General features: G+C 34.6%; 1 protein-coding gene across 1 annotated transcript; it reads right to left on the bottom strand.

Annotated features, from left to right (window-relative positions):
- Nucleotides 1-1,234: 1,234 nt before the first annotated feature.
- On the bottom strand, nucleotides 1,235-13,576 carry LOC135681450 (heat shock 70 kDa protein 14). The gene is made up of 16 exons (XM_065195936.2): nucleotides 13,449-13,576; nucleotides 11,803-11,883; nucleotides 11,329-11,411; nucleotides 10,426-10,477; nucleotides 10,079-10,184; nucleotides 9,555-9,645; nucleotides 9,023-9,096; nucleotides 8,372-8,402; nucleotides 7,616-7,777; nucleotides 7,044-7,199; nucleotides 6,475-6,577; nucleotides 5,905-6,120; nucleotides 5,400-5,501; nucleotides 4,711-4,788; nucleotides 2,812-2,870; nucleotides 1,235-1,859 (listed from the first exon to the last, which is right to left on the bottom strand). Exons 1-16 carry the CDS (start codon nucleotides 13,503-13,505, stop codon nucleotides 1,781-1,783), a joined length of 1,530 nt encoding a protein of 509 aa, XP_065052008.2. The 5' UTR covers nucleotides 13,506-13,576; the 3' UTR covers nucleotides 1,235-1,780.
- Between the last annotated feature and the right edge of the window lie 214 nt (nucleotides 13,577-13,790).

Below are 13,790 nucleotides of genomic sequence, written 5' to 3' on the forward strand. Positions count from 1 at the left end.
AAATACACAATCGGCTCTGATATATCATACCTTCTTTCACAACGAATAATTATTTCATTTTCGAAAGACTTGCCATGAGGAATCAGGTTGCTACTCTTCTTGTTTCAGGAAACGTTTCTTGAGAAAATAATTCGCGCCAAGACATTAAATCGGAGGTCTGGGAAGGAGCTTCATGGTGACAAACGTCATTTCGCATCAGTCTCTTCTGCGAAATAGAACTAAAAAAGCGCTTATTGTAGAAATTAACAAGTGTTAATAACCTTAGCATATAAAGTTAACGTACTCAATTAACGGCTATTGGGTTTTTGTTGGTTTTTAATGTCCAGCATCAATTGGCCCTAATTTGTTGGTGTTCTGCAAAACTAAAAGGACGAAATTTTTGGCCAGGTGAAATTGTACACCGTTTTTATGTCTAGATAGAGTTATTTTAAAGTAAGCTTTTCGTGCATCAAAAAGACAAACATTATCCCAATCACGTGACAAGAGTGGTTTTGCCCATTTTCAGATAAATTACAAAAACCGATGCATCCAACCAAATACATATCTCCAAAAACTTCTTCAAAAATTTCATCTGCAGTGCGTTTTGATTTTTGTCAAATCGCTTCCAAAGTGACTAGATATCTATGGCCTAACTTGACTAGTAACGTGAAAAAGGTGACTAGTTTTGGGCTTTAGGTGATGAAAATAGAACATTCGTACATTAATTAAAACTCAGTACAAAAAACACTTCAGAGGTAAAATCACTCTGTGAATACACGAGGTCTCTTCGCAGTCGGTCTAAAAAAACTGACCATCCATTTAAAACAACGGTTAAAAATCTAAGACTTCAGCAGATTAGAAAATCCACGTTGGTATATATTCTGCAACATGCAGAATGATACTGATAAATACTTATATCATAGTCAAAAGAAAAAAGATTATATAAAAATATAGAAACCGTTTATTTTAGCTCATATATTTTTGCAAAAATGTTGGTTGGCCATGCCCCTCTGTCGTCGGGGACCCTGGGCTTAATGTCGAAAAATATCCAGTAAGTAAAGATCACGCTGGTGTGAAGCACGAAAACTTATTTCTCCCTTGAAGATGCACATTCTACGAAAAATAATTCAGATGGAACTACGAAAAGTAAATAGGGAAAACTCTGCAAGTGAGAATAATAACGAAAAACCTTCTTTTTCAAGGTAAGAGTAATGCCAGAAATGCGTAGAGTGAGTAGACGAGAAAAGCATAGAAATACACACGTCTAAAACATTATACTTGTGCCCCTAAAGAGCCAAATTCAAACAGCAACGTTGCGCTTTTTCTATGATACAGATAAAGTACAGTACATTCCTTTTCTCGACTAAGGTTATAACGACCAGCCCTATAACTAAGGTGTAAATCGACCCGCATAACTGGAGTGAGCTATTGGCTCTGGGAGGCGATCAAATTGTTAGCGAACTTGAGATTTTAAAGAAAACTGTAAACTATATAAACAGTTTGTCTGTCAGAGAGTTATCGAAATTGAAGACATCAAAAACCCTCTGAAGATCACAGCCAGCTTCCGCCAATCCTCTGTCATTTTTCCGCTTGAAACAGAATACCTAAGATTACCTTCAATTTAACATCGACTTTACACAGGCTTATAATGCATACCTCACGAACCTTATTTAGTAAAATGCAAAAAACCTATACTCAGTTATGGCGCAGTGAATTTTATTTTATTACGTAATATAAAAACCATAGAAATTATCCTAATACAATGTGAACACGTACGAGGCTATAAAAGGTTAAATTGTGACTAGGAGGCAGGTTCAATATTGATGCTTTCAGTTCTTTTTTGCTCTTCGTCTGTCACTGAAATATGCAAGGAGCAATCCCTGTGGATAAAAATACTACGTTGAAAGGAGAGGCTTTGCAGTTGATTTGACCATTTAGCTGTTAGCTGCTGCTATCAAACACAAGACAGCAATTAACATCACAAATTTATCAAAAAACATCAACCTATTCTTTTTAAACTTACTAAGCAACTATAAAGGACTGTAAAAGAATGCACTTACAAAGGATAATCTAATGAATCTCATCATTTCTTGATTATTCTACTCTGTTCAGTTCTTGACTATTTCATACTAAGCAACTTCAAACTTGCTTCAAATTTTTGTCTTTCGTTGGTAAGAGAAAAGAGCATTTGTAAGTGTCATTTAAAGAAAAGAACAGGATGACCATGTGCCCTTTCCTGCTTTGCATGATACAGAATAATCTAAATTTTGTGAATATATTGTTTTAATGCGAAATAAAATATTGTTTGATATGTTTGAATTTGATACTCAAATGATTTAAAGACATGCATGAATGAAAATAAGGCAACTGCAAATCCTGTTGCAGAAATTTTGAGAAAAGAAAACATAAGGCCCATCAAACAAGAAAAAAATGAGTCGGTGGGCATGGAGAGATCTCTGACGGACTTTTGAGATAATGGATCGGATATCGAGATAACTGTATTTCAAAAGCAATTGTAGGTCCAATCGTAGGCCCACAAGAATCTTCTTTTGTTTAGTTGATTAGCGTCATACTTGAATTTTGCTTGCTGAAAAACTGTGCTTATATGACTGCAAAGTCTGTAATACAGCAGGAAAAGTATACTACATTAGCTGCAGACAAACTAGAGAAACCCTGCTATGAGTTTAAGAGCAAAGCTTCTTTAAAAATTGAGTTTATTACTGGAAATGTCTTAGTGATTGGAGCTTGCAATTTAGCCAACATTCAGAGACCTTTCACAATTTGTCCTTTTATCCCTCACATCTTTACAAAAAAGTTCGAGAAATTCGTTACCTTGTCATTTCGAGCGTTGACGTAATTTTGCTCCCTTTCTTCACATCATTCAAAACAACCTATCAGAAACAATTGATGATAAACTTAGTTTAAAGCTTTACGATTAGACTTTTGAAATAATATATAGCACATAGCAAAAACGAATGTGTGCGAGGCCACTGGTGGCTTCTAGAACTGATTTGATATTAGAATATATCAGAGGTTCAGAAAAATCAAATATATGACTAGCTCGAATCACTAGCAGGCCCTGGCCGCGAAAAGTTAGCGAAATAATCTGGGAAGTCCTTTTTATCATCAAATTTCTTTCACCTAAAAAATTAAATGTTTCGAAACTTGCATTTGATGTAAATCTATTTTAAAGGCATTGAGTCGTGATAAAATGGATTGGGTATACCCTAAATGCCAAAATCCGCTGAGTCATGATTTTCATGACTGCGATGCTATTGGTTGACCTGGAACTGGTCACATGAACTCACCTCGTACTGATTGACAAAACAATTTCCATCAATAGCAAGTTGTCAACAACGGATGCAAATATCACATGAAACAGCAGCGATCGCGCCGAAACTAAATGACCCCCTATAGAGAAGGCCTATTTACCATGACTCAATGCCTTTAAGTATGAACAACGGTCCAGTCATTTATGTCAGCCAAAAGGGGGCATAAGATCAATAAGCCATAGGAATGGGCGTCTGCATACATCAAAGGTACCGATCTGAAATGAAATGACAACTAAAGCCATTTGATTGGCGCGCAAATCCTAAAATACTCAGACGAGTCTCCATCGGTTGTTCGCAATCATTAGAGATGAGAAGGATTATTAGCCTGGAAATTCATTCAAAACAAAAAATAATCATTGTCGAAATTGCGGCGGATTTGATAACAATAAAGCAGATTGCTAGGATTTCAAATGGACCAATGGCCTCATCGCTCATATTTGAATACATAACGATATAGTTAATGTTCGGTTTAGAACATCTTAGGCTTAGCGATCTTGAATTAATTTATAAACAGATGCGAAATTCCCAACATAGGGAGGGTAGCAAAGTGATTGAAGCCAAAACTAACAACAAGAATTACAAAATGTCTTCTGCCAATTACAAAGACTGCCATACATAGCGAGTACAAGTGAAATCAATAACATTAAAATAAAGATTTAGTGCAAGGCATTATTGTTGATCGAATGAAAATAGAACTTGAACATAATAATTAGGGTGAGACAGAAGGTGTTTATCATAGCTAGGCGAAATTGGTGGTTGTTTGAGAATAAGGAGTCAATCAAACGTGCCATTCCTTCTCTCGCGTTACTTTCGATTAGAACTTGTTTTAATTACAAAATGATTTATATTCTTGTGATTATTCGGCGTTTAACTGCTATTTCAAATTTTTAATATATGCGTGAAAAACAAGATTATAAATAATTGCTTATGGTGGGTTTGGTTAGAAGAGTAGCCCCTGGCATGCAAGGGTGGCCATATTAAAATCAGACTTCTCGGTGAATCGAAATCCCTTGGCTGGAAGTTTATTTAGAAATTCATTTGCTGAAGACAAATTATATAAAACCATATTTAAAACCGGACCTCTCTCGTGTCATATAGCTGATCAGACTTGTCTTTTCAGAAAAATACCCACATCTTTAATTTTCAGCCTTAATTCGACTTTTGAAAAGCACAGCTTATTTTATATATGAGAAAAAGACATCTAATTCTTGTTTTTAAAACTGTTTTCACATTTTTTTCTTCAGATGAACATTCTATTAAGCAGGTTTTTTTACAATGTACGTTTTAACGCTGAATTTTAGAAAAACAGGAATCATGATGATGTAGATACTGATGCTAACAAAAAAACATGACCAAGAAAATGAATTTGTTGACTCATAGACAAAATGATTCGCAATACCTTTGCAATCAAATGTCGGTCGTTCGATGATCCATCCTTTCCTGGGTTGATTTCATAAAATCGTAAGCTCAATTTTGTCTAGAAAATCAAATGCCAAGAAATTAGAGTTATTGTCGACAAAGGTAGTATAAAATCCATAAAAATCCATCAAGTATCTGGAAATTAAGACAACTTAAAGAAAGAAACGAATTTTAAGATATTTAATCAATTTTCAGCATATTGAAAACAAGAGTTGGCTTTTAAAAACATCTAGAATACAGAAAAACTAATCCGCTAAGGTTCAATCCGCCATTGCTTAAAGCTGGTTGAAAGATATGGCTGTGTTATGGCAAAGTAAGTAAAAAAAGTAGCATCTACAAATACCATAAAAATTTCTTACCCACCCGAACCAAATAATGTCTAGTTTTATATTGTGGTCTATTTGAATTTTGATCAATTGATTGTTGAAGTTTCTGGCATATTTGAGACCAGGCATTGACCTTGTTTGAATTTTATTTGAACCAAAATGCTTGAAAATGTCAGTATCCTACTTTATAACTAGAAATTTCGAGCCCAAATTGTTCTCGGCACTTAAAAAAATCTTCGATTCATCAGCAATTGATAATAAATAGGAAACTTGAGCAGATAAATTTTGTATCGAATAAATAATTTTGAAATATATACATAAAAACGTGAATTAAAAAGCTCACATGATCAGACAGTGATTCAAAAGAATGGCGCTTTCTAAATGGAGCTGGTGTGTACTTCCTAATGATGATTTCAAAGCTGGATATCTGTTCTTCATTTAACACCTGAAAGAGAAATTAGAAAAATAGTAAACCTCATTACAAGTTTAACTTTATAGTTAGAGAGCTGAACTTAAAGAGAAGATAAATGCATCTACAAATGATGCAAGTGGACGACTGGAGTGGGAATATGTCTTCACAAAACTTGACACTTTCTGAAGGTATTTATAGAATTCAAACCACTGAAACTACTCCACTAAAATCTCGTACACCTTAGGCCAAAATCGTTTTGTTTTCGAGAAAAATGCCGGGAACATCCTTAAAGATCTTGTTGTTCGACAATCTCGTATGCGGTTTGAAAAGTTTTACATCACTCGATCAAAATAGCCTAATGAGACTGAAATTCAGAATTCAAGGTCCTGCCTTGGAAAATTAAATTAAAAAGGAAGCAACGCGCAGTGATACCTACCTCTAGTGCTAGGCTTTTTGAAATGCAGTTAATCGGACAAGTAAGGTCAGCAAAATCTATTTCTTCTTTTCCTAGAATAATTTCAGCTTGCTTCGCTGCCCCTATCGCGATGACCTCCTCTGGCTTAATGCTCAAAAGTAGCTCGGCATTTGGAAACTTTTCACTGAATATTTGACGAATCTTTGGCATTCTAGTTGAGCCACCGGCAAAAATAACCTGAAATTTCAAAGATGAGGAAAATAAGAAAACAAAGAGATGGCCAAACAGAAAAAACCGACAAACTTTATAGTAAAAAAAAATAATCTTTAGATTTTATGATGCACATTTTCATTGCAAACTAAGTTTAGTTGCAAGCGACAAAAAGAGTTTCGAAAGGCAAAAAACAAACTAGGTATGGTGGCATGGTTTTAAAAAGGTAGAAGCAATGATGAATCATAATAGATCAAACATACGAAACACCTGACTCAGAGGATACTTATTTTGGTTGACTAACAGCACTTGGGAAAAATCAGCAGGATCGTTTCCGTAACTTATTAAGTGAAAAAAGACTTGCATTGAATTGATTATTACCTTGGAAATATCACTTGGTGAAATTTCACCCTCTTTTAGCAAATCTGTGACAATTTCAAAACTTCTAGCAAAAAGTTCGGCGCAATGTGACTCAAACTTAGCTCTAGAGTAGAAAGAAAAGGCGTTAAAATAAAATACAAATCAAAACATCAGTAGCAAAGGCATTGAAAATTATAAAAGATTTTGGGACTCCCTTCTCAAAACAAAGAGAGCTTCTTTGCTAGTTGAGCAGTGAGAGCAATTGTCAAGGGTTTCCAACTGTCAATAAATTCAATAAAAAAGAGATTCAATGAAGTTAAACGAAGGGAAAAGGGACATGTTTGTTGGCATGCTAAAAGCCCTTTGGAGCCAAATCTTTTCAGAAAATTAGTTGTGTGGTGATTAATAAAGATGAGCCTAAGTGATATCTTATTATCGTAGTTTTGACAAATCAGGATCCCTAATCAATGGCGTTATCGGCATAACAAGCTTCAGATATAAATTGTCAGAAAACACTGCTTTGTGAAACTCCGCGATTCTGTATAACAGCAGAAAGTTTTCCAGAAACAACAATCAAAAACGATAATAACCTCGTGACTTGACAGCTGAAATCTATCCCATCATGCAACGAATCCACTGAGCACATGGAGTTGTTCATGTTCGACAGGGCACACTTACACTGCTCTGCGGTAACCTTAAGCTTGCGCAATGCCTTTTTGTTATCTTCTATGTCCAGCTTAAATTTTCTATTCGGAAAATCAAATTCACATAAAATGTCAACCAAAAAGAGAATCAAACATGTATTCATAGTAATAACTTTACGAATGAACTAAAATGACAATTCAATCAATCTTCAGGCTTTTTCTCTGATATTTCTCTTCATGGAAATACCAGACAGCAAGATCCAAAAATCAAAATGACCATTGAAATTGCTAACTGAGTCTATTTATATGCAAAGCTTACCAAAATCTTCAAACAAACAATCAAAGCAAAAAAGATTTCTAAGTTATAAAATCTTCTTTACGAGCTGGCAAAAGGGAATACTGGACAACTTTGGCCTAAGAAAATCACTCAAATTTCATCATAAGAATCTAGTTGCCTGATAACGTGGTGCATTCCGAGCGACAGATTATTCTGCAGTTACTTTCATTAAGAACCATACCTATAAAATTCCTTCATTAATAGTTTCATTAGAACTTCATCATAAGAATCTCCTCCTAGGTCTTGATTGACTTTTGAAGCGATAACTCTGTACATTCCACTGTTAATTTCAACCAAAGTTGCATCAACAGATGTTCCTCCAAGTCGGAAAACCAGCACCATACTAAAAAGGAACATTTGCCTTCGCATTAATCTTATCAATAGCTTAAAACGATGTTAATCAGTCGTTTAAACGGTATAAATGCAATAGAAAGCATCTGGTGACGTCACAGATTTATATTATACCGCTTCCTAGATATCCAATTATTGTAATGCTTACATATTGAAACAATCATTCGCGGGGTGCAGTGGGCAATGGTTAGGATGGATCATTTCCTACCCTGTTGTAAAAACTATGGGAAGTTAAATATTAATTGGATCAAATGATGCTCTTTTACAAGTATTTAAATATTTTCTTCGGAGAAATCGAACAATTTTGGGGCCAACCCTGCCCCACGAGCCAAAAAAGCATCTAAGGTTCACCATCTCAACCCAAACTGATTTAAATATTTTTAGAAACACTTTATCACAACGTACAATTTTTTTTAAATGGCTGATTCAAATAGAGCTTATCGTTACGAAATGAAACTTTCGTGACCAACACCCTAAAATTGCATATCCCGACTGAATCAACTTGTGCGAAACGATCTGTATTACAAACGGGATATTGATGTTTCTCATTGATAAAAGCCAGACAGGAAAAACCAGTTTCACAAACCTGTTTTCGTAAGAGTCTTCCTGGCCTAGACCTGTGGAGATAACGAAACTTAATTTAGCAGATTGTAAAAGTGTGACGGACTAGGTAAATGCTTCTCATCTGCAGCGAAAAGAATTGACTGACTAACTGGCTCAAGGCCCTTTTACACATCAAAAAATTGTCCACCTAGAGAATGTTCTGTGCAATTTGATGAAGGTTAAAATACTTCTGCAGGAGGCAATTTTCTATTCGCTAGCTGCTTACTGACGTTGCATGTATCTAAATTTTATCAAGCTTAACAGTTGCTTTTCTCGATAAAAACAAGCATTTTGGAACACGAACGAGTAGAAAAACATAAACATAAGAGAAAATAACATGAATTGATATAAGTAAAATACAAAAAATGGCATAAAGATCGGATCTCAACTTCTTGACAATATTATAAAACATTTATTCTACAGAGGAAACACTAATCTGCTGACTACGAATTCAAAACAATAATTAGCTGACATGTCATCAAGCATTGTTGAAGCATCCCTTTTAAGGTTGCTGGGAAAACTTAAATATGTTTATTTACAATTTAGGAAAACCATAGAGGTAAATAGCATGAGATTTTAAGGTAAAGATTCTGAATAATTTAGAAGTATGACTTTTGAGGTTGCAAAAACTCACCATATGCCAACAAGGCAGCGGCTGGCTCTGAAATTACCCGTAAGACATTGAAGCCAGTGCTTTCGCAGGCTTCACTAGAAACATAAGATGTATATTCAAGTTAAGATAAGATATAAGTTTGGGAATCGATTTTTATTATTATATTATGTTGAACTGAACTGATATTGTAAATATAGAAAAAATGGGGGCTGTAAAAGAAAATAATCTGCAGGAAAGACTCTCAAGTGTTAAAAACTAATGAAAGAATACTTAAACTATCCGAAGAAATATATGATTATCAAGAACTCTTTTAATCATGCGTTCTCTTAACACCAATGGGACCAATATGAGAACGCTTATCTAACGTATTTAATTCCTGCATGGTATTTATAGTGATCTGTGTTTTAGTAATCACAGCTTGATAACAGAAGGGCCAATCTTTTTTCCTTCATCAAAGAAAGAAAGGACTTTGTTCGTGACGATTGCAGAAATTTCTGAATGACAGAATAAGGAAAAAGACGCAAAATAAATAAACATTGACGGCCTAGCTTACCTCAGTTCGATTCTTTGTTTTTCTGTGAACCAAATTGGAACTGTGAGTACAGAATCCTCAAGATCAGCACCTCCTATGGCTTCTGCATTCTCTGTTAGAGAAAAGCAAAATTGTGAAGATAGAAACATAACTATATGAAACAAGGGAATGACAGAATAAAAATCGAAATCACTACCAATTAAAAACACTTTGCAATGCTTAAAAAACTACTATGTTATGTTAATATCAGTAAAACAGAGTACATTTATTGCTTTCGGAATAATATTCATGTGGAAAAACACACATGATATAAGCATTCTCAAAGAACTCTCTCTGGTAGTTTCATTACAATTATTTTTGCCAAACGATTACTAGATTGTCAAGGAAAATTTGAGTTTGAAAACTGTAAAAATAGACCTTAACTTTCAATGAAGCAGTATTTCAGCTCAAAATACTTGTTCTGGAGAACTCAAAATATAACAAAATTAGCTGCATGAAGTAGCAAATATTTATAGATTAGGAAGCATTACAAGAGTTTATCATACCTAATAATTTTGTAAGTACAAATTGTGATGCCTCAGTGGGACTGACCAAGACAGATGATTCATCAAATGAAACTTCAAAACAAGGGCAGTCATTCTGAATCACCATCTGAAAAGTAAAGATAAGAAAAACCTTGATGGGAAACCATAACAGGAAACCCTGGACAGGCTTACCAGAGTAATACTGATTGGGAACAGTATTGTGATGGGAGTAGTTAATATTAATCAAATATTTAAAGTCAAACATCAGTTTTTAATTTATAATCCAAATATTCTACAAAACGATCAAAAACTTTTCAATGTTATTTTAACTTTAAATGTCATATAAAAAGGTCAGATTTCATAGTTACCTTACAGCTGCACCTCTTTCCAACCTTCTCTCTGAATGTCTCCTCTAAATGGCTGGCAATAAAAATTTAACATTGTTGGGGATATTGTCGAAAAATTAACTAGATAACAATACATTTCTAAGAATATTCTTAAACACAACATCCAATCGTCATCTGAGATGTAAAAGGAATTTTCCGGAGAAAAGTAAACATATTCTGAAAAGCAGCATCATGTTTTAAATATCTTTCTGTTTATTGTATTCCAAAGATTATCAGTTCCTGTATCAAACTTTTGTTACAATTATTGTATCAAATTTATGTCTGCGCTATATGACTTCTCGTTTCACCCTTAACAATTTCCTTGCTAAACTATCTCTCGTTTTTCACAGGTGATTACACTTGCCAAAACCTTTGACAAATAATGGGCATGAACTGTTGCCCTCCCTTTCAAAAACATGTCTCACTGCAAGAGACAGATACAGCATTTACGGAAAAGTTATTTCCTATAAATTGTGATAGTCCTGTGCGAAAGGTAATATTGCTAATGAAAACAAATGGCATAATTTACAAGTTGTCAGTCATCACACAATTAATAAAACCAAAAGCAATCTTGAGAAGTTAATATCCTTAAAAACCCTAAGGTCCTAGAGGACTTCCTTTATCAAATATTGTTGGATGGGCAATCACACTAATTAGCTTGTTCATGCGGGCAGTTTTTATGAAAATTTCCTCTCAAGAAAGCTTGCCGTACTAGCATGTAATGATAGGCATATCATGTTGAGGCTATTATTGATATTCATGCCAAAAATCTTCAAGTTCTAAAGAACATATAAGCAACTGTGAATTAAATATCTCTCAGCTGGATATGAAAAAGAACAAATAAATTATATATACATAGGTATAGGATATAATTGGTGCACAAACCTTCGCCCTATCAGAAACTTGATGTTATTTATGACAGACTGTGGACACCTTGTACTCAAATTTCTGGCTGGAAAGCCAATCACCTAAGACAAACATTCAATTTCTAATGAAGCTTTGGCTTTATTGTAGTTTTTTATGACAGCAGCAAAACATGCATTTTTAAAGGTGTTGAACATTTGCATAAAGAACATTTTAAAAGGGGTTCAGACATCAAGAACTTGCAGTTAGATCAAAAAATGTTTTGTTACAATAACAAAACCAGAATTCATTCAAAATGTGGAAGTTATTAGTATTATTGTTTAAAAAAATAATCATACAATATTTTTCTTATAGCTTTGTGTAAAATTCTGAAGATTTCAAGTGTTGATTCAGCACAAGTCTCAACATTTAAAAGTGTTCCAGTGCAAAGCTTATAAATTGTATTATCAAATATCAATAAATAACAGTGGAGTGAAATTATATTTTCTGTCAAACCTTTTCTTCTCCAGTATAACCAACACATGCTGGCAATACCCTTTCTCCAGTTTCATTTGAGACCACTTCAGTTCTGTTATCCTACCAAAATAGAAAATCACCATGAAATCCCTTTTGGGCCACTTCCCACATAATAGTTAGTGCAAAGTAATGGTTATAATTTAACAAATATGTATACTCTTTTGGTCTGAAATGAAGCAGGGCTTATCTAGTTTGGGATGTGATATAAAGTTAAAAAATTGACAAAATTAAATACATACCAATAATAAAGTGTTAGCACATATGCATTTAAAGTGAACAGTTTGGAATAGATTTCAGGATAGACGCTAAAAGTTTATTCAACTTTTTTGCTCTGGTGTTTTGCAAAATTTAGTGCTCTGGTGTTTTGCAAAATTTAGTTGTACCAATTTCTATTAGACTTGACTTATTGGCAGTTTTACACACAGACAACATGGTGGAACAGTCGGTGCATTATCTCAATGAGATATCACAGTGTTTGTCATGCAGTGGTAATTGTTCAATGAATATTGTGCAAAAACACTTCTGCACTGCCAAAGTTTTGCATCATACATAAACTTAAACGCATAGAGTCATGGTAAATAGGCTTTCTTTATAGAGGATAATTTGCTTCAGGCGTGAGCACTGTTGTTCCGTGTGATATTGGCATCTGTTGTTGACAGCTTACTATTAACGGAAGCTGTTCTGTTAATCAGTATGTGGAAAAATCATGTGATCAGTGTCAGGATACAGACTGTATTTTTTCTGCATGAGGAACACAAGAGCAACTATTTTAACATTTGCGGATAGCAGACGTTTCCCATGAAATCGTGCGTGGAATTTGAAGCAAAGGCTTTTGAGGAGACCTTCTGTTTTCCTTGTTTTTCTCTTGCTATCAGAAGTCAGCAGTTTAAATGGTGGAATATTCACAGGGAATATGACCAGTTAAACAAATATCCTGCATGGAATGTATGGCAGATTCTTAATAATACGTGGGGGAATGAAGGATAAAAATCATGACCCAATGCCATTAAATAAAGGGAAAAACATGTCTTTCTAATCCAAGCCTAGACTGTAGAGTATGACAGTTTCCAATGAGATCTCAGATGCGTAAGAGCCAAATTTCAAGTATGCAAGTGTGCACTTTGGTTTATTGTGCACTTCAATTGTGCACATTCATACAGACAACTATGTTAGATCCCAAGGTTATCAATTTAGAAGGGAATATGAAGGAAGTAAGAAAATGAACATGATTGATAGTTATTGTGTTATCAAACCAATGCAAGATTATGTGAATCTTGAGGAAACTAAACTTTGGATGTGTGGATTATTGAAGTCTGCAGCATTGAGCGTTTTGCAGTAGACTTAACTAATGAATCTGTCTGGCTTAGACAAAATTTGGTAAACAATAGTTTATGGACACTGTCTCCAACGAAACTGCTTTATTCGTACAGCTTTTTTTCATTTTACAAATAACAAGGCTTAACAAATTTTCAATGAGCCCATGGACTGCCAAAAATCTCTTGATGAAAACGATCATCCCAAAATAGTCATCTGAAAAACTGCTCTGGTTCCTTAAAATTTATGACAGCATTTTCTCTATAAACCTGTGTATTTTCTTTATATCGTCACAGGCACATTATGCTCACCTTACATACGGCAATACAGCAATTTGTGTTTCCGAAGTGGATCCCTGCGACCGCCATTTTCCAAATTCTCACATGAAACCTCTAGATGAGACTGAGGCAGCCTATGAAGACGGGGGTATTTCTAGAGAAAATCCAACTGCAGAAACACGATATCTGGAACCCTAAAGAGGATGGAATGCAGGCGTGAAAGCAAGCGGAGCATCGTAGTGCAACTGCAACCCCAGATATCATTCTCGAGAAAAAGTTACTCCGCTCTGACCGCTCTGACTGCAAACTGCTAAATTGAAACTCTAACTTAAGGGTCTTTATGCTCCTCTTTTACATTTCCAATCAATTAACAAT

This window comes from Rhopilema esculentum, chromosome 17 (assembly GCF_057945365.1).
Source record: "Rhopilema esculentum isolate cy_ngs chromosome 17, ASM5794536v1, whole genome shotgun sequence".
NCBI lineage: Eukaryota > Metazoa > Cnidaria > Scyphozoa > Rhizostomeae > Rhizostomatidae > Rhopilema > Rhopilema esculentum.